The sequence below is a fragment of the Tetrao urogallus genome (assembly GCF_951394365.1).
Source record: "Tetrao urogallus genome assembly, chromosome: 1".
NCBI classification, from domain to species: Eukaryota; Metazoa; Chordata; class Aves; order Galliformes; family Phasianidae; genus Tetrao; species Tetrao urogallus.
The window spans coordinates 163,140,116-163,166,170 of record NC_136813.1 but is presented as its reverse complement, the minus strand read 5'-3'; the positions used below and the strand labels follow the sequence as shown (position 1 = coordinate 163,166,170).

The 26,055-nt window shown below is 42.1% G+C and overlaps 1 protein-coding gene across 1 annotated transcript; it reads right to left on the bottom strand.

Annotated features, from left to right (window-relative positions):
• Positions 1-333: 333 nt before the first annotated feature.
• On the bottom strand, positions 334-24,507 carry SLC38A1 (solute carrier family 38 member 1; the record flags this gene model as incomplete). Its single annotated transcript, XM_079533284.1, has 15 exons — positions 334-438; positions 1,060-1,157; positions 1,264-1,405; positions 1,942-2,060; positions 5,152-5,252; positions 6,440-6,519; positions 8,727-8,852; positions 8,969-9,027; positions 9,932-10,014; positions 10,844-10,925; positions 11,225-11,317; positions 12,971-13,044; positions 18,153-18,268; positions 18,777-18,852; positions 24,389-24,507. The coding sequence occupies 15 exons, from the start codon at positions 24,505-24,507 to the stop codon at positions 334-336; spliced, it is 1,473 nt and encodes a 490-aa protein (XP_079389410.1).
• Between the last annotated feature and the right edge of the window lie 1,548 nt (positions 24,508-26,055).

The window sequence follows — 26,055 nt, the reverse complement described above, 5'->3', positions numbered from 1 at the left end:
AAGAATAATAACAGAACAATGCAGTTCATGGGTGGAAGTGGAAAAACAAATTGTGATGAATTCCTATGAGCAATACTCTATATAGTCTTGCAGACAATACAGAATTTATGCTGATCTGATAACTCAGTATTGTGGGACAGAACGATATGCCTGTTGGAATAACGGGTCTGTTTTCTGCAAGAAAATACACCCAAAACAGCATATTCAGTACTGGAAAATCATTATTTGGATTTGATTTGAGTAAACTCACAAAAGGTAGAATAGATAACAGAATGGATGGTTGCGATTTTGGTGTGTAGCAAACAGGCATGTCTCCTTTTCAGAAGGTCAACTTCAGTTGCTGCCTTCAGTACTACCTCCTGACTGTACCCAGTCGTAGATGACCAATGGGATGCTCACTAGGGAAAACATTATTCCCAGTGCCAAGAAAAGGGAAGCCTGAAACAAAAAGAAAAGTAATGAACAAAATAAAAGACAATTAATTCAATTGTGTTAACTTTTCTTCTTAAGGTGATTTACAAAGTGATGTATCAAAACCATGAGCTAAAATGGGATATGTCTTCTGGTGAAGACAAGACCCATAGATAATTAAGCAGATTACTGTCATTAATAATTACGTGCTGAACATCAAAAACAATTTTTCCCCTTTCAGTTCACTTGCTAGATACCAACCATCCCTAAAAAGGATTAAATGAGTCTGCCTTTAGGACTTATCAGCTCCATTCTCCTCAAAGCCTGGATGCGGAACGTGCTGTATGCCTTCTGATTCAGCATACTGAAAGGACACCCACATCTTGGTTAAAACTGTGGCTGCTTGCAGAGCTTCTGCTCCCCCAGAGGGAAGAGTTCCTCACTCCACAGAGAAGAGCCCTGGTGCAAAGGGGAGCCCAGCACCAGGAGACACACGGAGCAAATGAAAAGGCTGCTAGCTAATGGAGGCAAGAATGGAAAGTCAGGAGAAGCAGCTTACACACATTCAGATTAAGCAGACTTTCTATCTAACTCATTTTAAGGAATGACATGCAAAATGCTTTGCATAGACCGGAAAGGAATGCATACCCAAATCCTCTGAGTAAATTTTCCTCCATCCTGATGTGTAATTTTTAAATACAATGATGAAGGAAGAATGAAAATCAGCATATTGGCAGAAGTGACCCCTGCAAAATTCAAATGAATGAGTATTATTAGTTGCCAACACCATAATTATTATGTTGCTAATTAGCAACAGTTTTTTACTGGTAGTACGAAGACAGGATACTGTACCTACGACTCCAAAAATATCCTTCATGGTTGGGATAAAAATGACTAAGAGGTTGATGATAACCAAAAGAACAAAAGTAACCAAAACATGACGGCATAAGTCAAACTTTGTTTTTCTTGCCAGCTCAAATAATGACGAACGCACCTGTAGGAAAAGAGAGTTCTCTGTTAGGAGCAGTCCATCAGCCAGTTCAAGGCTCCCCATGATTATTTTATCCAGTTCTTCAAGTGACAATGAACTCTACATGAATCTGGCAGAAAATTTATGCACTCAGATGTACTGCCTTTTGAAATAATCCTTGCAATTATTCTGGTGTTTCAAAAATGTATGTGTAGATGCATCTGAGGGATATTCTTCCCTTTCTACCATGCCTTTTGGGATAATGAACTTCACCTCTCAGCCTGCTCCAGTGAAATCATGCGAAGGAAGAGAGGGCCCTTGTGGATTCAAATTACAGCTAAAAGTGATTCATTTATTTCCTGCAGGGAGAAGCTCTCCAGAAGCCACTGGGAATCCGGTGTGGGAAAAGACTGATCCAAGCTCAAGTTGTTTTGTAGCTGCAAGCTCAAGTTGTTTTGTAGCTGCAACATTAGTGACTAGCAAATGGTTGGACTGTTCTGAAAAAATCCAACGTGCGCAGAGATCACTTGCTTCCAAATCATGTGGAGTCTTTTACTTACAGTGAAAAACAGCACTGGCACTGTGAGTATAACTGCAACAATCACAGCCAAGCGCACCGTCAGGATGAGGATGTCATCTTTACTCTGGTACTTGTGAAGCAGATCTGACTGCACATTTTCTATGGAAAAGACAATTAGGTAAGAGTTCTGGCAAGGAGGCAATTAGTTTACAAAAATCACTGCTTAACAACAGACTTCTTGAACAACAAGTGATTTATCTGCAAACAAGAGTATGGAATGAACATTCTTGAGTTAAAACAGCATTTTGAACCAAATCTTAATGATCTCATTATTCCAGATTAATCCTTTGGAGGACTGATTAAGGAATGCATCCTAATTCAAGACAGCACATGCTTAAGTCTAAGGTGATTTTCACTGTAGGAAAGACAACAGTGAGACATACACCAAAACTTTCTTAAATATATGCATATATATGAAAAATAATTAAAGTAAAATAAGCTACTTCTAGTCAGTTCTGTGGACTTGTTTTTAAAGTTTTAAAGTTTGAAATGATATGCACTGCAATGGCTGAGTTAAATATACATTACAGGGTTGAGATCAATTAATCAAAACAGCCAATAAACTCCCAGTACAAAGCAGTGCCTCTGTTTCCAAACAAGAACGAAACCTGTCTGAGGTCAGCTCCCTGTGGGATGTTTTGACATCTGCACTCACACCCCTGGGCAGCTCCACAGAGGGCTGCCCTTCTGAATTTTCTCTTAAACCTGCTGCCCCTTACAGTGCCCACAGCATAGCCAGTGCGTTCTGCGCAACCAGTGTGCCCAAGGGAGCACGCTGTGCTGCTAGCGGGAAGGCAGTGGCCATGCTTTAAAAAGCCCTCCTGCAAAAATGCTCCCTTTGCACTCCGTTTAAATACTGATAATGGACAGGGAAAGCAAGTTGCTGGGGGACCTACGTGCTTGCTTTGTGTCTTTCTAGTATTTAGGCACGGCAACTCAGGGAGGCGGCTGTGAAACACACCACAGAACCACACTCGCTGCCCTGTTTTAGAACAGCTTGTATTTTGTTTCTGTCTGCTAATCTTAGAAGGCTGACAGTAAACTCTTAAACCGCTCTTAAACCGAAGTCCTTAAGCGGAACTCGGTGGGCATGTGTAGATCAAAATCTTGGTACAACCTCCTCTATTCTTGAAGGCAGAGAGCCGCCCTGCAGCGAAACTCCTGTGCTCCCCCCGGGGCATCCTCCTGGGGCGAGACCACCTCTCAACACCTCTCCGCAGCGCCTGAATTCCAATCAGGAGAAAAAAAACACTCTCCCACCTCCCTGCAGGTTAGGAGTGGGATTTTCAAGCCGGGCACATGCACAGCTTCTGCGACACAGAGCTTACTCTGCTCCTGCGAGCACAGACTGCAACTTCTGTACCGCTCACGGGCTGCAGCCGGGTAGGAAGTGAAAGGCAAGGCTTACAGTTGAAGGTCTGTTTTCCTTTCAGCTAGATACACCACAGAGCCCAACCACAGTGACCTTTTAGGGGAAGAAAAACACCTCTTTTCTGTAATTCTGCAATGTAAATATAGTCATAACTGCAATACTTTCGAGAACACAGCAAACAGACAAGCACTACTGGTGTAAAAATGAAATGGACAAAATAAAAACCCTGGTCTTACCCAGCTAGGGAAGAGGTTAGAAAACTAAGTGCACATACATAAGGCAAAATCTTAGTCCCAAGGGCAAGTAGGAGTGGAGTGGAGGGGGTCAATATTCCCTAGGCTCCTTTCTGTGTTGTTTCTTGTGGCACTAACCCTGAGATTGCCAGTGTTTGTATGAGCCCCAGTGGAGCTGTGTGGAAGCACATGGTGTCCATGTGCAGGGACGCCTGCTCCATGAGGGAAATTCCTCTCCCTCCCAGGGGTCAGGAGGATGCAGCCTCTGCCTCCTCCATGGGGTGTGAGAGGTTCCCAGGTCCCTACGGGTATCTGCCTCCTTACATCCCTGGGGTGACCTCACCAAAATTTCCTTCCTGCCAAGACAAAGTGTCTGTGGGAGTGGGTCCATGCTGATTCACTCCCACTGCCCTCCCGGGGCCACTGATCTGATGTGTTTCTGTAAGTGTTCTAGCAAGCAGCAGACAGATGAGAACAGCTGCTGCTGCTGTCACTTGTAGCAGATACTCTCTCACTTCCATCAGTTTTATTGGGAAAATCACAACTGAGGACCTCAAATTACTTCAAGACAAGAAGGCTCAAGGCGTTATAAGCCTGAAAAAATCGAGATAGGTACACCTTTGGAAAAAAAAAAAAGCCAAATTTCATATTTACTTATTTTCTTTCTCTTGCCGTATGTGGCTCACAATGAATGGTGTCACAAATGGGGAGACTGTAACAAAAAGGTCACTTGGGATATAGAATATACAGTGAAGAAGACTGATGACCTTTAGCTGACTCTGAGATAAAAGACAAATGTCAATTGAGTCATCTGTCTCATAACCCCTTAACGGCCTATGAGCAAACACACTGCGCTTCAACTTTTCCACTATACTGGGAAATGGGAGTAGCTTCCTGGGCCACATTCATTTTTTATCCTATTTACTTAATAATTATATCTGTTCCTTTAGGACAGCAATACAACACAGTTTGTTTGTTTCGCTAACTTAACCAATATTTTAGAAGAGACGCAGTGCAAGTCCCAGACAGTGCAATAGCCACGCTTGGCTGCTGAGCTGGGACAACCCTCTGAGCTTCTTCACCCTTTGCAGTCAATTTATGTAACCAAAAACTGAAGGGGTGAACCCCAGGGACACAAGGAAAATACGTGGTGTTTTGTCTACGATTAAAACGTTAAATAAGAAAGCAAAAAATCCTGCTTCATTTGATATCCTGACTTATTTGATATCCAATTCCTAGGACCTGTTTTCAAACCTTCCTCATTTTATACAGTCACACATCAGTTATTACCAATGCATACAAAAAGAAAACAACCCAGGTAAGGACCATGGAACAAAAGTCTTGCTAGGGCCCAGCTAATCCCCAGTTCCGCTAAATAAATCTTCCTCATACTTTGAATATGCCTTCTGTAAACACTATTTTCACTTGTGTTTCTCATCTCAGGGGGAGAGAGGAAAGGGTTTATACCTTCAGTATGAAAACCCTAAGGAAAATTTTTGGAAAAAGTATTTTAATGTAAGTGAATGGGACTTTCCAGTTGGGATTCACTATTGATTTCATGTGTATTCTCTGTCTGCATACTTACCATAGAAAGTCAAATAGCCAAATATGGCAGTCATAAAGTACATCACAAACATGGCAAAAAATGAGATATTTGAAACCAACTGCATTTTTTTCTGTGAGCGGCTGGAAAAAGAAAAAAAGAAGGCATATAAAATGGTTGGATTGCATTTCTGAATAGCTGTTTAAAAATGTATCAAGTCTTTGCATAAACATATCAATCCTGGAGAGACCCATGAATTCATTTTCATTTAAAACAGGCATTCATTGACAGCTGCACAAGGAAGAGAGAGGTGGGAGAAATTGATCTTGGAGTTTAAGCCCAGCAACGGCTCTGCTCCCAGTCCATACTCTTGTAAACAGAGGGAAGGGAAATTTGAGCGGGCAGGGAGAGCCCTTAAACACATCAGTAATTAAATTGAAAGGGCAAAGTAAAGGGAGAGTAAACATACACGCAGAAAAAAAAAAAAGTTCCAAAAACAACATTCTGAGTGTTTGCAGAAAAAAATGTGTATTGCCATGAATAGAAAATAATGGATGCATACACACTACTGCAGATCCGCAAAATAGATCAAGTGTAAATATTTCATTTTTAGATATTTGCTGTGAAATAGTATATAGAGAGAGAGAGAGAGAGAGAGAGAGAGACTTCTAAATACATGCAGGGATACCCTAAAAAGGGCCCAGAGAACCTGATGAACTCAAGTGAAATACAAAGTGCCCAGCTTTGAGCATATCCTGAGGGTCCCCATGAGTTTGGCTGTTCATAACCCTCCCTTTGGTGCCTCCTTCCCACTTCCAGGGCGCAGGGCTCCACACCAGCCCCATGTTGTTCCCTGCCCCAGCCAGGCTGCAGCAGGGCCAAGCTCCAGCTCTGCACAATCCTGCTCAAGACCACAACAAGTCGGCCATTCTGGTGAGAACACAGTAGCATAGGCAAGGCTTAAAATCATTTTTGTTTCTGGTACCACACCAGATTTTTAGCTACACTGGAACAAATGCCGTGGGCTGAACACGTCTCCTTCCTATGCAAAATAACAGCAGTCGGCACAACTTGGCTCTCCCCAGGCTGCCATGTACTTCCAGAGAAAACTCCCCATGTATTGCATTATCCTCAGCTTTTCTCCACCCCAACGGCACCTCTGGGAGTCCAGCTTTCCTAGCTGACAGCCACACTCATTGACTTGTTTGCTTTTATTGAAGCACATCTCCTCTGAATGGCAAGAATGACTCAGAGCACCTCTGCACTAACATTTTCCATGCAAAACAGTGAAAACAATTAACAGGAAAAAAAAAAAAGGAGAAAGGCTTACTCTTTAAGTTCGCTGTAAATTGGAAGGACTGATGGGTGGCACACAAATGCAAAAGCGATGGTTGGCAAAGCATACACAGTCTGTTCAGAGAGAATTTCAGACAAAAAGTTAAGAAAAACAAGTATTTTTCCCAGCAGAACGAAGAAATGGTCTGTGTTGAACTACCTCAGCTCCCAGCTATCAGGGCTCTTCAAATGAATGTCAAGAACCCTTTTCAGAGAAGGCAGGAGACCTGTCAGCTGGCACATACTTAACAAAATATGGAGAGCAACACTCTTCCAAGAGGAGGACAACATCTTGGTCTTGGGAACCCAAGCCCAGTCCTGATCTTGTCCTCAGTGCACAGCAGTGGATGCCATGTGGCTGTGGGACTGCTCCCAGGCAGGGGTCTCCCTGCCCAGCTACTGCCACCGCCACCAACACGCTGCCATGTGTAACAGGGATGTACGGTGGATCAATGCTACACTACCCTGCCTTGGAATGGAGAGGGGTGCACACCCATGGTGCTAAGGCTGAAGTCCTGGAGATGAAGCCCATATCCAGACTGTAAGAAAAGAGAAGAGGAATGCAGAACTTACAAATAAATGGATATTTCAAGGTACCAGACAGAGCCCCTTCATTTCCCAGGCCAACAAAAGGGCTAGGAGGACTGTGGAGGGAGCATGCTTTTCCTTGGGGAAAGAGAGAGACCGTTACGTCACTACGAAGCACAGAGGGCCTCTGCAGGGAGCCTCACCCACTGCTCAACCAAAAATCTGAGCAGGTTTCAGTGGTCAGCATCTGGCCAAGCTTTATAAATGATCTCAGAGCTCAAGCACTTCCATTCTCCCCTAGGAAACTGGTATGAGCTGAGATCACATGAAAAAGGTCCTCCTGGTAAAAGGAGTCGATTCCTACAAGCAGCTCTCCCCACTGCTCAGAGGTTTCCTCATGTTGGCCACAGGACACTTATCACCACAGAAGCCATCCTAGGGTTGCCCAGTGGGGTGGGATTCAGAAAGCACACTGGTTGCTCTCCAGTGGGGCCTTTCCACACCCTGACCTGTGCTGCCTTCTCTGCTTCATTCCCAGTGCACTACTGTTGTGGAAACTCCATCCCTAGAGATACACTTGGACATGGTCCTGGGCACTCTGCTCTGGGTGTCCCTGCTGAAGCAGATGGACCAGAGGTTCCTGCCAGTCTCAAAATGGATCTCCTCTCATGTACCAAAGTTGCTAAAGTGATTGGCAAATTGTTGGCCCTGAGAGCAAATCTCTAAAGCTTAAATACAGTGCGCCTAATTCAGATTGATTGCTCCTTCTGATGGGCATTCATCAGCTCTGAAGTAAACACTAACACGTCAGGAGAACAAGACTGCCCTTTGACACTGCCTGAACTGTACCTACACCTATACTGCTACTGCATACCCAGCTAATTGCTTCTTTGCCAGTCACATTGGATCTGGGCTGATGGCTGCCCCCAGCTGAATGAAAGTGTTCGTGTTAATTGAGGTTGCTTCTTGCACTGAAGCTGGTAAGATGAATTAAAAAAAAAATAATTTTTTGCATGCATATACTATGCATATGTGTTCTCTATGAATGCAGTGGTGATACCCTGAGAAGCGTGCTCTACTGGATAAGGTGCCATTCAAGAGCACTGCAAACCAGCACAGCTGGAAGAAGAAATCCTCTTGCTCCCACAGCTACAGCCAGTTGCTCTTTTGCACTCTCTTGGCACAGCATTTTGTGCAGCTGCGCAGTGATCAAGGAAAGCATCCAGCTGAAAGGCCATCAAATTTTTGCTTTCAACTGTATCCTTTTTCCTCATCTTGTTCACCATATGGCTGCAGAAACACATACCCTGTCACAAAGAAGTGGTTTGTGTGCAGGACAGATGGATTACTTCTGGCTTTTGGATGCAGGCATGGTTTACAGTTTCTGCTGAACCACAGCCTAAGCACTCAGTTGCAGAATGGAAAGTAAGAAGCGGTAGAAAGGAAAACTCTCATAAAGAAAGCATTTGTTATCTGGTAGCAGCTCAAGCTCACAGCCTCAGCATGCCTGCTACCAAGGCAGCTCACTCTGTCTCAGTTTCCTGAGGAATGGAGTAGCAGAGCAAGGCTGCAAGGAGCTACAGGCATCACGGCACCTCCAGAACACTGGGCAAGGACACCTGTCATGCATTCACCATCAGTTATGTGTGGAAGCACAGAGGGCAGGCCCTAAGTGGTGCTGAGCTGATTACGACATGGGGTGTAGGTGCATATATTATGTGAATCAAAAATAAGTATCATAAAGAGAAACATACCTTGGAATTAAAGATAACATACTTTGGCTTACACATATGCTCATGTGCTGAGCTATTTGATAGGATAGGTGATGTTGTATTTAGCTCCGGTTCGAGACAGGGAATTTGAAACTTCTTGTAAATAACCTAGAACAAGAGCTAACTGTTAAAAGCAATACTAAAAAGCAAATTAAAATTAAATTCAGAAATTCTGCATATCCTATCAAGTGACTAATCCAACAAACAAAACAAGCTGAACTTACCACTATCAGGAAAAATACCATACAGCTTAATGAAAATCCACTGGTATAGCCAAGATACCCTGAAATTAAAAAAAAAAAAAAGAAAAGTTATACAAAATAATTTTTATTAAACATATATTGCTTCTTAATTATCTACTCAAAGGAACAACGTGAATGTATTATATATCTAAAATATACTACAGGCTTCTGGGCAGGACAAAATGATCTTCATTTGGGGCCTTCTGTGTTGTAGGACCCTGAGATTTCAGACAGAGCAGAGTTTTAATCCAATCAGTGTGACTTGTGTCTTCCTTCCTGAAGGTCATTGGATGGCACTTTAACTGATTTTACATTTGTAATAATTGAAATAAACTGGAAGATGTGAAATCAGAATCAGAATGTAACCCAGGTTCCCTGTGATGCAGAAATGTGAGCTTACTACAGGTTAATTTCCCAAAAGGAAATTCCCAACAGTTCAGTGCCAAAATTACACGGTTACACGGTTTTAAAAAATACATTATGTTCCCACTGGCACCCCCGTGGACTCAAACACATTTGAAAATGCGGTTCTCTATACACAACTTACATACAAGTTCAGCATTTTCAACTAAGCTAATCACTGAAAAATTCAACACTAACAGAAAGAAGAGTATTTTTTTTGCAATCTTCCTTTATAAACATGTTTTTACATGTTACACATTACATAGAGTCACCTTATCTAATAAACACTCTCCTAACTATATATTTAAATCAATTTCCACAATTGCATGGATGACATTGATTTATACTGATTTTGATCACTCCAATGATTTAGGCCTTCTTGTTCCAAGATACTCAAAACAAAGCATACTCCCAAACCAGGAGTAGACTCTCATAACAAGGACAGCACAATTTTTAACTTTTATTTGACTTGCCAGTGTGGCTGTCAGAGGCGCAATGTCTGGGCTCCTGTATTTTATTCCTGCAACAGCATTTGCATCTTACCTAAGTTCTTAAGGAGACATAAAGGGAGGATGATACCAAATGTCACTGCAACAACAAGAATCCGCCCATCCACGTACCATGCCCTGTATAAAACATTGAAAAAGTACCATGAACACACCCCAAAACCTTTCTGGCATTCCTCAAACTCTGCTGACCTCTTTGATTGCTGCAGTTACAGAAGTACCTTTTTTATCCTTACACTATGGCAGGGGAGATGGGGACCATGTCTGAACTTTGCAGAAGAGTACCAGAATCTCTTAGCATCCAGCTCTTAAAACATGACACTGCTATGACTCAGATGCAGCATTAATGATGTTCTGTGTGTTGCATTTCCACTGCTCTGGCCAATTTAGTATGGAAGTCTGAGGAATGGGATCTCTATTTTCTTCTGGTTCTCTACAATACATTATAAAATCCAGTGTAAAGGATATTTACCACTATAGAAGAATACCATCCTTCTATAAAATAAGCTGGTAAGTGTCAAGTGACAATTGGCAGAAATCTAAGAATAATTTTCTGCTAATGTCATATATTAGTATAGAAGAATTTGAAACTATTGACAGTGCTTCAGGGGCAAAAAAAGTCCTGTAAGATGCTAAGAACACAGGGAAATATGTTAAACTTGCACTGTTCCCAGAATCTACAAATGTTACTAACACTCTGAAAGATGTAAGTCATAATCCTGCACTAAAATCTGCTGTGCAAAGAGTAACTGTTGATGACTTCATCTTTTTTCTTTCCATTCTCTTTTCCTTCCCAAAGTTTTCTTGTTTGTTTTTAACTCACAGAAATATTTCTGTGAAGATCTACTGTTGTCAACCCTAAAGAATACTTAAGAGTTTTTATAAACATTTACTTAAGCTTCCTTACACAACATTAAATTCTAAAACCACCCAAATGAATTTAACTTACGAAAAAGTTTCTTCTTCTCCCATTAGAAACTTTATGGCAGACGGCAGCTCATTTTTTACTATGAAGAGATAGCTCAGCATTGCTGAAGGAAGAAGAAAAACACTTTAGGAAACAGATGAGATATTCTGCAGAATAAGAACATTTCTTTTTCCACTTTTTCCAATCTCAGCCTGTAAAGCTAGAAGACCTAGAACTGTAACTGACTATAAACTACTGATTATTCAGTAATAAAGTATTTTTAAAAGGCAATGTGCAAAACGTAATTGAGATCAAGCATGAAAATCCCAAGACATCACCAGGAGAATAGGGAACCTGCCTAGTTGGTAGGCATAACTTTATTAAGGTGTTTGTGGCTTGTATTTTTTAATATTCCTCCTTTACCTCCAACATTTTGAAGAGATGTAGATCCAAAGACAATCATTTTCCCAGGGGTACCAAAAACCTGCTCACCAAGCTTTTCATATACCATGCAGCCTGTGTTAAAAGAAATGAGGAGAAAGGTAAAGAATACAATGGCGTATGCTACTGAGTCAAAACACTTGTGATTCGCTCTCTGCAATCATATCTTCCTGTTGCAACCGAATAGAGAGCCCTTTTGTAATTGCTAGGGCTGAAACTTAGGGAGGAATGTTTTCTTGATATCCGTACATGCTGTCTTTGGCTACCAATCACTTATGGGATTCCTTTAATAAGTCCATCTATACCTTTAGGGGCACTTTAAGTCCTGGTATCCCCATCCTGGCATATTAGTTTTGCAATCTCAATGAGACAGAGGTTGAACGCCTTCTCTCCAGACCAAATTCAGTACAACAGGGACCACAAACTGGCACTGGCAGCCTGGCCACAACAGACACCAGACTGTAATTCTGTAATTTTGCCTGGTTTGACTAAATGACCCAAACGAAGGCAGCCTCTGTTGTACAGGATGATTTACAGTCTTTAATGATGGTGTCCTTGTGAATTCTAGAATGTGGTATGTTTTTGGTAAAAGCAGAAAACAGTGTAAATTATAACAAAAGCTTAAATTTCTGTCAAGCTTGTGAAACTCCACTATTAATTGGATTGTGCTTCTGTTAAATGTTTTTTTTTTCTTTTTGTCTCTTGGCTGTGATTCAGGCTGAGAAAAAAAAAAAAAACTGGACATGGTGAAGCTGTTGAGACTCACAAGAACAGAAAGAGAAATACTGCAGATGTTGCACTGCACAGATTGTTTTAAAAATGGATCTCATTGTTTGTTTTTCTCTACGTTTCCTTATAGCTGACATTTCTTCTTTGAAGCCTGTATAAACAACAAGATTGACCTTAAATGTAGTGTTGTTTCTGTGATCTGGCAGCACAGAAAACAGGGCTTAGGTTCTGGGAGCTAAAAGGCCAAAAGTGTTCACAATTAGGCCTGCACACCTAATTAAATACGCATTTGCTGCCATTGTACACACCATAATAGTAACTCATCTGCATCCAAATTACATACTTAAATACACTGGCGATCTTATGTACAAATAATTTTAAAAATCTGGCTTCAGTGATTGTTAGTCAAGGAAAGAATTTCTTGGATTCAGAACACAAAGTTATTTAACCCTGTAGATAACTTCTAACTTCTGTATTTAAAAATACATTTTGCTTAGAGATACACTTCCTTCTGAGGAGGAAATGTTCCCTTGTATTTTCTCCAACATGCAGGCCATCAGGAATTTCACACTAGCCATTAACAAACCTGCATTTGCAGGTAAGCTTCGCTGTAGACAAAGATTCATTATATTTCATTTCAAATTGATTTTGTAATGCAAATAAACTATCTGAGCTGTTCCTTTTACCTTGTTGAAAACAACATTTCACTACAACAGTATTCAGTCTTTGGTATATATATATATGTGTATGTATATGTATATGTATATGTATATAGATATATACTTTCTCTTTACAGTGATGGTCATATGCTGTTCTCCTTTGCCATGACATAAATTATTTCAAATTCCGGGCTTCTGACCCAAAATCTGGTAGGACCTTCTTTTGTGTCAGCAAAGTGATGGAAACCCTGTGTTTCACAAAGCACTTGGCTTTATTCTGAGCACTTTTCACCTCTTCTTTACAATTCCATTGAAATGGTACAATAAAATCTTAGATTACCTGTTTCCTTTGAACACACCAACAGGAGATGTATTGAATAAATAGACAGCAATGTCACAGAAACCAAAAGCAGCCTACAAAAGAACGAAAGATAAAGCTTACTGTAAGAACAAAGTTCTAACGTTACAATATTTTATGTGTTGGGTCATTACCCACTGATGCCAAGATATTTTTTATAATCCTCTGAGAATGCAAAAACCTCTATAAACAAAAGTGATTTACATGCTTTTTGCAGTTCTAACACACTACAGAGGAGGTACGAAACCTTGTATGCAGAGGAATTCAACCAAGGAAAACTCAGTAGAACTACGTCCTGCTATTTAATTATACCCTTCCAAGCCAAAGGAATGGAGATGTTTCACCATATAGGAATTAGGATTTAATCAGAGCAGGAATGAGTCGTATACGTTCCTCACCACACAGTCTAAAGCTTTTTTTTTCCCCCCTGGAAGCAAAGTAAAAATTTCAGATGGAAGTCCTCTATTTAAGGATTTTCATGCCAAATGTAAGCATCTCTCCCCAAGACATGCCACCGAAAGTAGCCTCATGGCCCCCAGAATGGGGATAGGAGGAAGGCTAACACTGTACAGAGCTGTCTTGCTCTGGCCAGCTCTTGATGTGTGAATGGACCTGGACATGAACTCAACTCACTAAGTGAAGAAGGTGGTCTCTAGCTTCCATTAAGACCCTATGCTCACAGTGAGTAATCATGAGACTTGAGGACTCTGAGCTTTAGGTGTTGGGCACTAAGGCAGCTGAGCAGGCACCTGACCCTTCACTTTCATGGCCCAGACTGTCTTTTCTGGGAGTAAAGGCAGAAACCAAAGGCTCGTGCTTCACCCAGGCAGGGACAGGTGCTCCCTCATTGATGTCACTCCCTGTTTTTCCATGACCCATATTTTGACTTTGCATGTAGAATTGCAGGAAGTAAAGACCAAACTGTTTGTGGAGGGAACCTGCTGGCATAAATGATAATTACTCAGTGCCAGGGGGTAAGTACATAAAAATAGTTTAGTTCGTTGCTTTAGGTCTTTTAGCCAAGCACGATGTGTGTCTTCCCCTCCAACACTGAACACATAAAGGCCTGACCATGTTTTCATGATGTGTGTGAAGAGCATTCAGGTGATCTGTTGGCAACTGTGCTTTTTATTATGACAGCTACCCTTGGGACACCAAGGAAAACAAGCCTAAAATTCAAAAGAAAATTGCGTATCTATTGGCATAGATAAGCAGAAAGACATCTCTTTTATTGGAACACATAGAACAGAATGAGAAGCCTCCTCCCTCTCCTTTTCTCTTATTTTGGACTATAAATATTTTTGTGTCAAATAATGACCTACGGGTTTCTTGGAGCCCAAGGAGGAGGGAGAAACACAGAGATGGCAGGAAGAACTGCTGTTTTGCCAAGAAAGAATGATGGTTCACAATAACACGACACTTTTCGTACAGGCCAAAGGGTGTTTCTCCTTGGAGAGGTGAAGGGAAAGGAGACTGCATTGGCTGCTCCATTTTTGAAGACGTGCTAAGCTCTCCTGCTGCCCTGCTTCCCCTGTCTGTGTGGAGGCATGGTGCTCATCGCTGCCATGACTCACTCTCAGTCCCAAGTGGCTCTGGTTGCACAGGCCAGCATCAAGGCTATTTTAATATTAAAAGCTCCCGTTTTTCAGGCACTGAGCTCATGGAGCTTTTGCAGTGGTAAAAATAACACTCTCGAGCAGCCAGGTATTTATCTGATCTGCTGTCCTTAGCTCCCCATAGGATTAATACAGAGAAGCTTGGCATTTTCATTAACACTGCATGAAGAACTTGTTTGTGTCAGGACACTCATGCCAGAACCACCCCTTGGAAGGGAATGAGAATGTCCATACCACTCATCCTGTGCAAATTTGAAACAGAAGTGGGGAAGCTCATACTGCCATCTCAATGCTTATTATTTTGCCTAATTTTAAAGTAGTGCTGGCAGCTATGCAAGCAAACAGCACACGAAAAAGTCACCTCCCTTCAACAAATCCAGAATAAACAGCTTAGGGCAGGAGACTGATACAGGGCTATGAAGAACAGACTGTTCCTATGACACCACTGCTGTTTGCCAACAACTGCACTACCAAAGTAGCTGAAAAGGGTACTGTCCCCAGCCCCCCGTGGAGCCCAGGCTGCATACTCAGAAGAGCAAGGATTGTGCAGTCCTCTCTTCACTTGCTGAACCCCTCTGAGGCATCAGATGGGGAAGAGTGTGAAGAGCAGGGTCATGGCACTGTGTGGCTGCAGCCCAGTGACTGCCTCCAGCCAACCTTAGCACAGGTGCCTGCAGGGAGTGGTGTGAAGCTCCAGTTGTCACCTCACACTGCACCACATCCAACAAACCCTGTGTCTCAGAAGAGCTTTTCAGCTCCTTTGCAGAGCCAGGCTAAACGCAGGCTGAAGGCACTTTGTGCTTGCCAGCCTGTCTGTCTCTGCAACATCATCTGCCACTCTGCTACTGGGACTTGGGCGAAACCACAAGCAGAGTGAACTACCTACAGGTGCTCCTGCTTTTCCCAGCTGACCTGGCCCAACTGAAGCTCCTCAACCTTTTGTGCCATATTTCTGCAGTACAAGGTTTTTCTTCCCTTTTTCATAGAAGAAAGGATATTCTTTTCTGATCTAGGTTATAATTATTAACAGTATCAGGATAAAGTTCCTCTGAGTTTCTCAACTGTTTGCCCAGAAAGCCTGACACTTCACTGCATCAATCAGTTTTGTGAGTACCATGTGAGAGCACACATCCATCTCCATATTTCTTTTCCACAAGAATTCAGGATCTGAACTGATCTACTTCACACTGCAGAACCACAAAAGTTGTGAGAGTGGAAACCAGTTTTGGTCTGCTTTACTAGCCCTGAAAACGATGCTTTAATTTTCACTCCTCTGCTTTCTACTTTTCAGAGATGTCGCAAGCAAGTACTGGCAGTCAGACAACCTGGACAAGGCAACCTAGAAATCTTCTACAATTCTGCTATTCATGAGTAATGAATGTAAGTGCTTTCTCACGTGCAAAAAGCATATGAATTTTTTCCACAACTTTATTCTTTATCACTTGTAAAGAAGAGACAGTTCGAAGATATACTTGGAATAAAGAACAGGACTTTGTCAAAAAAAAAAAAAAAGCACTGAATGAGTGTGACCAAAACTGTAAAAGCACTGGTCTAACTTTAACTATGAGACTAAATTTTCAGGCATAACTACAGAAAGCACATTAGGATGATCTGTCTCCAGGCATGAAAAGCAAAATCTCAGCCAGACTGGTCAGCTAGGTCCTGCTAGCTTCCTTACCTTTCATCTCAGCAGGCTGATCCATCTCCAAGCCAACAGGTCTAAAAGCATCATAAAGCTATCTAAAACAATTATCTACTTTTAAACACAATCTGATTCTCTAGAGAGTAGCACTGTTATTTGCTGTATAAAACTAACAAACATTTTTGGTTTTGGCAGATTTTGTGCAGTTAGGTGGCACACATCTACACACTCACTACTCAAACCAAGATGAACTCAGTCTCCACCACAGGTTGTTAGAAGTTTCCCCAGTGTTCACACCACTGGCCTGATCTTGAAAGAAACTGCCTTTCTACATCCTTGAGACCAAATGCATTTCACTTAAACTCTCACAAAAAAAACTGTTCACTGAGAGAGATAGAAGAGAATGAGATTACTTACAAAAATATAAAGCAATTGAGGGTGAAATTGAAGATGCCTATGATGCCCTCTTAAGAAGTAGATATAGAAAGTACTACTCTTTAGCTGAGACACTATTATCTCAGAAGAGACAACTAGACTGAACTTTTTTTGGTTGCAAGAGTTTCTGCAGACCTGTGTCTGTGCCCTCAGAGGTGAATGTATCAGAGCATGGTGGAGTATCATAGAGAGTTTAGTATCACATGTTGGTTCAAATCAGCAAAACTGAAGTAAACTCAGTCCCTCTGCATAAGAAAAATCTAAATCTGAGTCCTGCTACTTTATTGCCTAGCTTAGTTGCAACACAATAATGAGGCTTTGTACATTCTTAATGTAAGTGGATTAATTCCTCGGATTATTCCCAGATTTTACCCAACCACTGCAAACTGTACTCTGGCAGCATGGCTGCAGCTATACTGGCACAAAATCCTGGAGCAGATGGCTGTGCATACCACTTTGGCCATTCATTCTGCTATATGCAGAGCTCACCTTATAATTTTTCCAAAAAAACCCTACGAAATGTTCTCAATTTTTTAGGCTCTGATGTTTAAGAAATAACACCTCTGTACAGTGATCTGTAAACTTAATAACTGTGTTGAGCAGTTCTCAAATACTGTAAATTATTGTGTTTCTTCCCTCAATGAACATTTATTACTGGAATCTGCACACAATTCCCAACTGATTTCTTAACAATCACTTTTCACAATGAAATGCCTCATGCTGCAAACCAAAATAACACAGTATTCTGTGTCTTATTCATTCATTGGCACAGTTTCATTTTTAAACTATAAAATTCTGTTTTATGAAATGCTGCTTTTTTTTTTGTAAAGTACTGTACCTCAGCCTTTTTTTTTTTTTTTATACTCAAATCTTGGCTATATTTATGTTGCTTTTAAGGACTCTCACATAAGAAACTGAAGAAACTGTGGGAGTGAGATGAAAATATTATATCTGACATTTAAAAGAGTATAAATATTCCTTTTTCTTGCTTACAAGATTAGATATTGCATCATGCTTTGCTGAAAGCTACAGAGATTCTGTGACACAAGTAAGAATTAAGTACTGTCACACTGCAAGTATTACTACTGAATAAATTTGCTATTTTCAATGTATGTGCAATTGGTAGACCATAGGAAAAGTCTCTGGCTAGGCACAGGTCAGCAGTTGATGACACGAACTTAATCTGCTCTAGAAGCACAACTAGTGTTTTTTTTTTCCCACGATTACTTTGACTGAAAAATAAATGTCTGAAAAACGTAGCTGACCTTTTCAGCTTGAAAGCTGTAGTTTAGTATTTGAGTTCATTTTTAGACAGTGAAACAGCTGACCCATCCAGCAGTGCCCTGAAATCCAAACCACTTATACAGGTCTACTTCACGTGATGAAGAAGAACATCACATTTCCAATGGACCATCAATCACTCCACTCGCTCACAGAGCAGAGATCAGCTCCTCAACCCATTCACACTTACGAAAAAAGGAAGATTCCTGTGTTGGCCAATGCAAAAGCGAGGCCTAAAATGCCACTGCCCATGATGGCGTTGCTGAGGTTGAAGACAGACATTCCCAAAGAAGTCGTACCTGGAATCTGGAGAAACAAAGGTTTGTGTGTCAGCAGGAGTTTGGAACAGAGCACAGGAATGCCCCTACACCCCAACCTGCAGGCTATGGGGTAATCAGATAGAAAGAGCTATTGCTGTGGGAGCACTGTCAGGTTGGAAAGAGAAAAAAGGCCGCTTCTCTTTTTTCACGCTTATATTCTGATTGCTGCCCTACAGATTTTGTAAACTCACATCAATACAATGGGCAATATACAACTCATACTTACAGTCTGAACTTTAAAATCCATCTCTTGCCACGCCTGTGAGACATCTTTGGTGTGCTAGTGATGCTTTATAAGGCCTGGGGAACAGTCATGCGTCCTGCCCAGCAAGGGTCCAGAGGACTCCCCTTGCCTGAACCAAAATGTTTTTTTGGTTGTTTGGATTTCAGTAACAAATGCCTGTACTCAGCTCTTTTGAAGACCATGTCTATGGGCTCTCCATAAATGACAGACAGTTCATATTGACAAAGGGAAAGCCTGCAAAAATACTTACATATTCATCGCATTTCTTCTTTTCCAAGTGGCTGTTTGTGAGACTTCTCCTGCTTTCTCGGTCCGAAATAAACTTGCTGAAAGAAGTCAGAGGATTAATTCCCAGCAAAGAGCCATTAGAAAATGCAAGCATGTTAATTCCATGAGCAGCATGTGATAGCAAAATACACAATGTATACAAGCTGTACACAAGAAAAGGTCAAGCCTGTAACTGTTAAAGGAGCCCCATTCTGCTTCCCTGATGCCAGCACAGACTGAGTGTCAGTAAAGGTACCACTAGATCAGAATAAATGTGTAGGGAGAGGTATTTTAGGAGATCCAATAAGGTAAGGGCATCAACAAGCTGCTGAGTACAAGCCCTCTGTTGCTACCGTGGGGTTGGTGCGGTTGGAGCTAAGAAGAGGATGAGGTGCTGCAGGCAGCAGCGTTGCTGGGGCCATTCTGAACCAGGCCACGTGCTCTCTGGGTGTGCCTCAGGTTGGGGCTGCTGTATGGTCAACAAGAAGCCCTTCAAAACTCAGTATCAAATTCACCACACTGTAAAATCAAACATCTCTGAGTAGAGGAACATGAGCTGAATGGCTTTTTTTCCTCTACAGCTTTAATTGCTCTCTATCCCTAATACAGACAACGGATTTACAACACTTCTGACTAGGGCAAGCTGCTAGTTTCTCCCAGACCCACTCTTCAGCAAACAATTTTACTTTGTGTAAAGCATTCTTTCAGCTATTCCATCTTCCAAAATTTATGCACAATTAAGTCCCTGGCATCTCTGCTAATTTACAGAGGTTCTCGGGCACTGCCTATAGCAGCCATCGTTTGTAACACATACCTATCCAGTGGTTGTTACCAAGCTTCCTTTTTTCTGTAGGCAGGTTACAGTGACTCTTCTTAAAGCAGGCAGTGAGCTGAACACAAAGACCAGCCCTAATGGCCCTTTCCCACAGCTGGGAACATCTCCTGGCCAAAGATTCACAGTTCTGATTTTGACTGTGCAATTATTGCTGTTTTTGTGGCAACTTTGATTCCTACCATCATTCTGCTTCGATTTGCTCTGTATATAAACCAACCATAGGCTTCTCCTTTACTTTTTGAACGGTTAACTTCAAAAACTAATTTGCTGCAAAATACAGATACCGAGCCAGTCTCTAAAGCCCTAAAGCAGTTGGAATATGTGGCTGATCCTCCCCCAATGTTTTAAGGAGTGAAAAGCAATCACGGCTAAGGTGAACTGATCCAAAATTAACTTTCTGAATCTCACCGGGAAGGCATTTCACTCTGATGGAATAAAATCTCAACCTGACCTTCTGTAGATTCATAGTATATGGGTTTTTTTTTTCTTCCATGTCTGTTTAAAGCTGAGCACAGGCAGCTGAGTGTGAGTGGCCTGACAAAGACATTCCAGCTCCCTCTCGAAACACCCTGCAGGCAATTTGTACAGGCAGGAGCGCAGAGAAAAGTTTTGTCTCTTTTGTGTTTCTGAGCACTGCTGGGAACATCTGTGGGCTTTGCCTTCTTCTGTCAACCATGGAGATCATGTGTCATTTCAGATTTTGTCAGAGTAAGGAGAAGTCAGCTAGTTCGCTCCCCCTGCTCCTGCTCAGCCCCATGCATTCATTCTGTTCAATAATTACAAAAATAACAAATCTGTAGATACTACCCTTACTGCCACCGGGCATTAAAGATCAATGAAAATTGTTGTTAAAGAGCTAGTACATGACAAAGACTACATCCAAAAGATATTGCTCAAATGTAAAGCAATTTTGGAGTTTTTCATTTCAATACTTCCAACAGAAATGAGTTTTTATATAATTGGTATTTTCAGCAGAACAAATGCATTATTTCCTTCCAGATGGGCAGCGGAGAAAACATCTGGTTCGGTAAACTAATCCAAAGTACTTTCTCTGGAGTTAGCCATGTTAAAATCGTCTCATCTTCTATGACAAGGTGTGTTACTCATCCACTCCACATTTACCATGTTGCAGCGCACACCTTTTCTCTGTCTCTGCTGCACAGGTGAATGGGCAGGCAAAGTCAGACACAGGAATGCAGCCATCGTGACCTTCTGGGAGAGGCAGAGCATTGCCCAGCTTGCACAGGGCTCTTCCTGGCCTGCCTGCCAGCTGGGGCTGTGAGATGCCCGTCTGCCTGTCTGCGGCTACATGCCCTGCTGCAAGCAACGTAACTGGCAGGCCTGGACAGGAAGGTTGCCTTGGGTCGATGCTCAGTAGGTGGCATGGATGCATCGTGGGACACCCCATGCTGCTCATAAATGGAATGCGTTGCTGCATTCAAATTCAAAAAGAGGAAATAAAAGGAGAAAATAAAAGAAAGTAGGCAGAAGGCAGACAAATGGAGTCAACAGAAACTAATCTTCCCAATATATGCTTTTTTTTTAATAAATGTTTCACTTTTTTTTTTTTTTTTTTTTTTTAAATCTAATTTCAGGATGTTTTTTTACTACAGTATGTAAAGGAGAACATAGACTGGAATACTATAATTTCTTATTAAATCATGCCTTGCATCTGCTCTGCTCAACAGATGCGCTTAGAAAGCGAGCTACACATTGTCACAATGATGTATATTGAGATTTACAAATCTGACTTGAACAAAGCAATACGACTGTTTGCTGCGGATCCTCCCAGCCCACAGAAAGATAAGAGCCAGTGACAGGTCCTACAGAAATGCACAGTGAGGCAACCCATGCCTCCAGTGCCCTGTGGCCCCTGACAAGCATAAAATCCATTTGGGCTGCTTGTTGTCTTCATTTTGAATGCTCTACTCATCATACACAATCATAACTCATTCTTCTATGTTTCTGATTTCCTGGTGTGCTTTCTACATCACAGTCAAGCATGAACAGTTTATGCAAAACTTTTCAGATGCATTTATAGAATAACCTGGTCAAAAGATGATCAGCTCATCCTTGTGATGAAAGAAGCCTCATGGTTGGTTTGGAAAGAATTCTGTAATCCAATTATTTTTCTGCCTTGTTTTACTGAAAAGCAGAAACTCGGTCTTATTGATAAAGTGGTTTTAAAAGGACCGTACTTAACCACAGTCTCCAAATTTAATTTATTAAAGGACATAAATGAGAAATATTTGATAAAGGTGATATCCTGGAGCTAACCATTTTGGCTAAGTAGAGTTAAAACCATTTAGCCATCTTAGATATGTTTAAACATAATTAACTTAAACTGATACTTGACAATGCCTTAAACATTTGTTAGGGAAGGCTCATTGTGCCAAGATGACAGAACTCTATCCTCAGGCGGTTTCTTAAACGGAGCTCCAGCTTGAGCGATGGCAAAGATTTCCAGGGCAAGCAGGAACAAGAAATGCAGAAGAAAGCTTGCTCTGGCTTGCACTATGAAACTTTGACCAGATCTGGGTATAGCTACCAGCAACCTTGTCAACCAAACAAGGAGCGCTCATAACTTACCCATAGCTGCAGACTAGGACAAGCATCCAGCCAGCAGCTTCCTGACAGCATCATCACAGGTACAGATCCAAGTCTGCTGAACAGCTTAGCAGATCTGTCCTGCTATCACAGGAAGCAATAGGTCATCTACGCACTGATTTATGTCATATTCAGCAGTGGCAAAGACGCGTACCCAGGATAAATCCTTAAAAGACAGCAAACCCATATCCATAAAGTATTTCACACTTGCACGCACAGAAAAACCCTCCCAATAGAGCTCCTCCCAAATAATATAACATTCCTGTATATACAAATACATATTCAGGCCCAGAACATGCTGAAAATCTAAAGGGAACTAGAGAATTCTTTTCTAAGATTGGGAAATATTTGGGGTTTAAATCAGCTTTGTACTGCTGCATTGTCCCCAAAAGACTCTTAAAAATGCTGTTCTACATTCTGCTTGGAAAATTATGCACTGGGAAAAAAAAAAAGATTCAAAATGAAGTACAGAGTGTGGAATCAAACAAGCGGAAACAACTGCAAAAAGTCAGTTGAAAATTACACATCTAATCTAAAGCTCAAGTGAAATCAACAAAAAAAGCCCCACTGATACTGGTGGACTTTGGCGTTTCACAAGGCCTTACACCATGTGTCAGACGGCACAAAATATGAATGTCCATACACCCCTTAACCTCGTATTACAGAGAGCCTGGGTGTTTTCTGACACAGCTATGGGATTTCTATCAGGAAGTGAAAACGATAGAATATACTCACATGCTTGAAGAGCCAGAGCAGGATTTAGAAATTTTGTCTCAGTTCTGACACTTTCCTCACCCAGTTTTTACTCCAACTCAGCCCTGCTCAGACGCTGCCACGCTCACAGCGCAGCTCCATAAAACACACGGTGAGCACTGCGTGTCACACGCATGCAGCACACTCCCTGCTCAGCCTCTACAAGTGCTCAATGAAAGATGATGGGCTAACAGGGCTTTTCCCCTGACAGTTTCCAGACAAGAGCTCAGGAGGCACAGCTACCACTCCTCCTCCTATCAAGGACATAAATCCTCAGTAGGCCCCAGGGAATGCTTCTACCACTGTCAGCTCATGAGCTCCAAGGAAGCTAGCAGCAAAGCCAGCAGGTTCATACAGGAACTGTTTTGTTTTGACAAGTCCAAATTTTGTTTTTTTGCTTTTTGTTGTTTTTTTTTTTTTTTATAAAAAAAAACAGAAGTAGTTTGCATTTCGCCCTGGCACCTTCCTTCAAAGTGGTTGCATCAGAAAATTCCTGATCAACCCTAACCTCCACTGGCGCAGCCACACTGTGGTCACACTGCAGCAGGAGCAGCTGGTGGCCACCCCATAGCTTTCCCAGCTGGGCTGGCTGTAGGCCCAGCCTCTGCCCCTGCCCTTGCCGTGCAGCGCTTTGACAGGAAGTTTGATCAAAAAGCTGCCTCTTGCTTTGCAGCTTGCAAAACCCAGCTGGAGCACAGCAACAGACCCATGGTGCACGCAGCAGAGTTCAGCACCTGTGGGATGCTGATGCCTGGCATAGAGGCCTGGAAGATGCACCATCATGCAGAATAAGTCTCTTTGGTAAACTACTATACCATAGGAAAAGTGATTGTCCAGTTTTCACTAGAATTGACAAATAGCTGCATTCCTTATCTGGATACAAGTTAGGTGCAGGTCTCTGAGCAGTTCCTCACCCTCTGTGCCCTGGGGCGGAGTGGTGCTGCTTCTCCTCATCCTGCCCAACTTCGAGCAGTGCCAGCTGCAAATCCCCACCAGCCTGGGGACGCGGATGTGGCCAGGCAGGTTTCAGCTGTCATCGTAGGGTCAACAAAGCAATTTGTTTCAAATTATTCCATTGGTCTAATTGTATTTATTATTATTGCTTCTCTGCTTTGTGCAAGTAGACGTTTCAGAATGTTGGGCTTTTTGCTACATTATATGTTTGTGCATTTTATTAGACTAATTTGAAAGATTTGAAACGATGAATAAATTGTCACTCTCTTTGCTTTATCTGCTGTTGCAGCCTATGCCCAACAGATGTCACATATGAAATTCAAATTACGTCTTCAAATGGAGCATGACTTGGTCATGAATAATTCAAAACTTACACTGAAAATTAGAATGCTGTTTTTAAACAGCGTGTTTCTTAGCACAGGCAGTGTCAATGGAAAAATACTCACCTATTTATCTGGCCATTTTCCACCTCTGTGAAATCATTTGAATCGTTGCTGATGTTATCATCTTCAGGGATAGTCATATTCTGTAATTCAGTCAGTTCTAATCCAGCTTTGAATGGCATCTTGGGTGAGGAACTGTACGTATCCAAGTGTTTCTTGAAATGTTAGTGTTTGGTTGGGATCTGGTGGGTAAATGGCAGCCACAGTATCAGCAACCTAGGTAAGACAAGAAAAAAGCCCAAGATATACACACCAACGGTAGGTAATATCACCAGAAGAATACAGTGAAACCTGGACGTGAGGGATCATCCTCACCAACCTATCTGGTATCATTAGAAGCAGTTCAGGTTTTAACAGAAGTCATGCAGTCCAGTAGTGATGTTTCATTCTCCTTAACGAGATCAACTCCACAAGCCTTACAGATTTACTCAGTCCCACAACTGACTGCAGAAGATGGTGCCTGCAGTTATAAACTAGGGAGCAAACCTATCATCTTTGATTCAGAAGAAGAGACTCAATGACTTACAAATTAAGGAATAAAACTTATTCGCTTGCCCACGAAGCACTAGTTATTCAGTGTTCATCTTCAGTACATTCTCCATATTGCTCCTTACTTAAAAATATAAAATACCTCAAGTTCATGCTGCTGCTAAATGGAGGAACAGTGGGGCAGTGTTATCACAGCACTCTGTTCTACTGATGTCTGTACTCAAGGTATTTGAGTATGTTAGGTTTCTCTTTGGTAAAGAAGAGGTACAGAGGCTGCTCTGTGTACGGCTACACTTACTGCAAACAAGGACAAAACCAGACAACAATAAATCCCTAAGAACACATCTCATATGAAGAATGAATAACATACATCTTGTATCAAGCAGTTACTACTTATTGACCAGGAGGCCTCTCTGCTGTTAGATGTGCTACATAAAGGTGCCAAGAAAAGCACCAAAGGCAATTTGGATAGGGCTGCCATGGTGGCACGTTTCCTTGTTAGAAATGTAAATCAGCTGAAGGCCAACTTTTTCCAGAGCCTGACAGACCAACAGTGCCTGCATGATGCAGAGGCGCCAGAATGTTATTCAGAAACAAGCACCCACACCACAGTCATTACATTCCCGTTTTGTGAATGAATGTTCTGCTGCACTGCCAAGCAATAATTTGCAATTTGTCTTGGGGTACTTGGTGAATGCCCACATGCCACATTTATTTGGGGATATTTCCTCAAATTTGTGGAACCACCTCAAAGCCACCAAGCTACTCTCACGCAGCCAGGGAAGCAGCAGTGTCCCCAGACTGTGACATCAGCCTGCTCCAAGTAAGTTTGCAGGGCACAATACTCCTGGCTTACACCACTTCCCCTCACGCAGAGGAGGGCTTTGCAAAGAAGCCCTTTTCCCTTTAAGTTTCTGAGCAAAGTACATTCATCCTCAGTCTTCCAAAAGCTTCCCCATGAGCCCTGGCCATGGCAGAGGCTCTGTGCCGTTGGCGGAGCGGGGCCCACCCTGCCTATGGGAGCAGCACATGCCCCGATATGGAGGCATGAGGAGGGCACATGGCTGCCAGGGGAGGACTGTGTGCATGGACCCTGGCCAGGCTTTCCTCAGCTCCCCTGCACAGCAAGTGCAGAGCACGAGCACCCAGGGCAAGTGCCCTGTGTTTTATAAGGCTGGTGC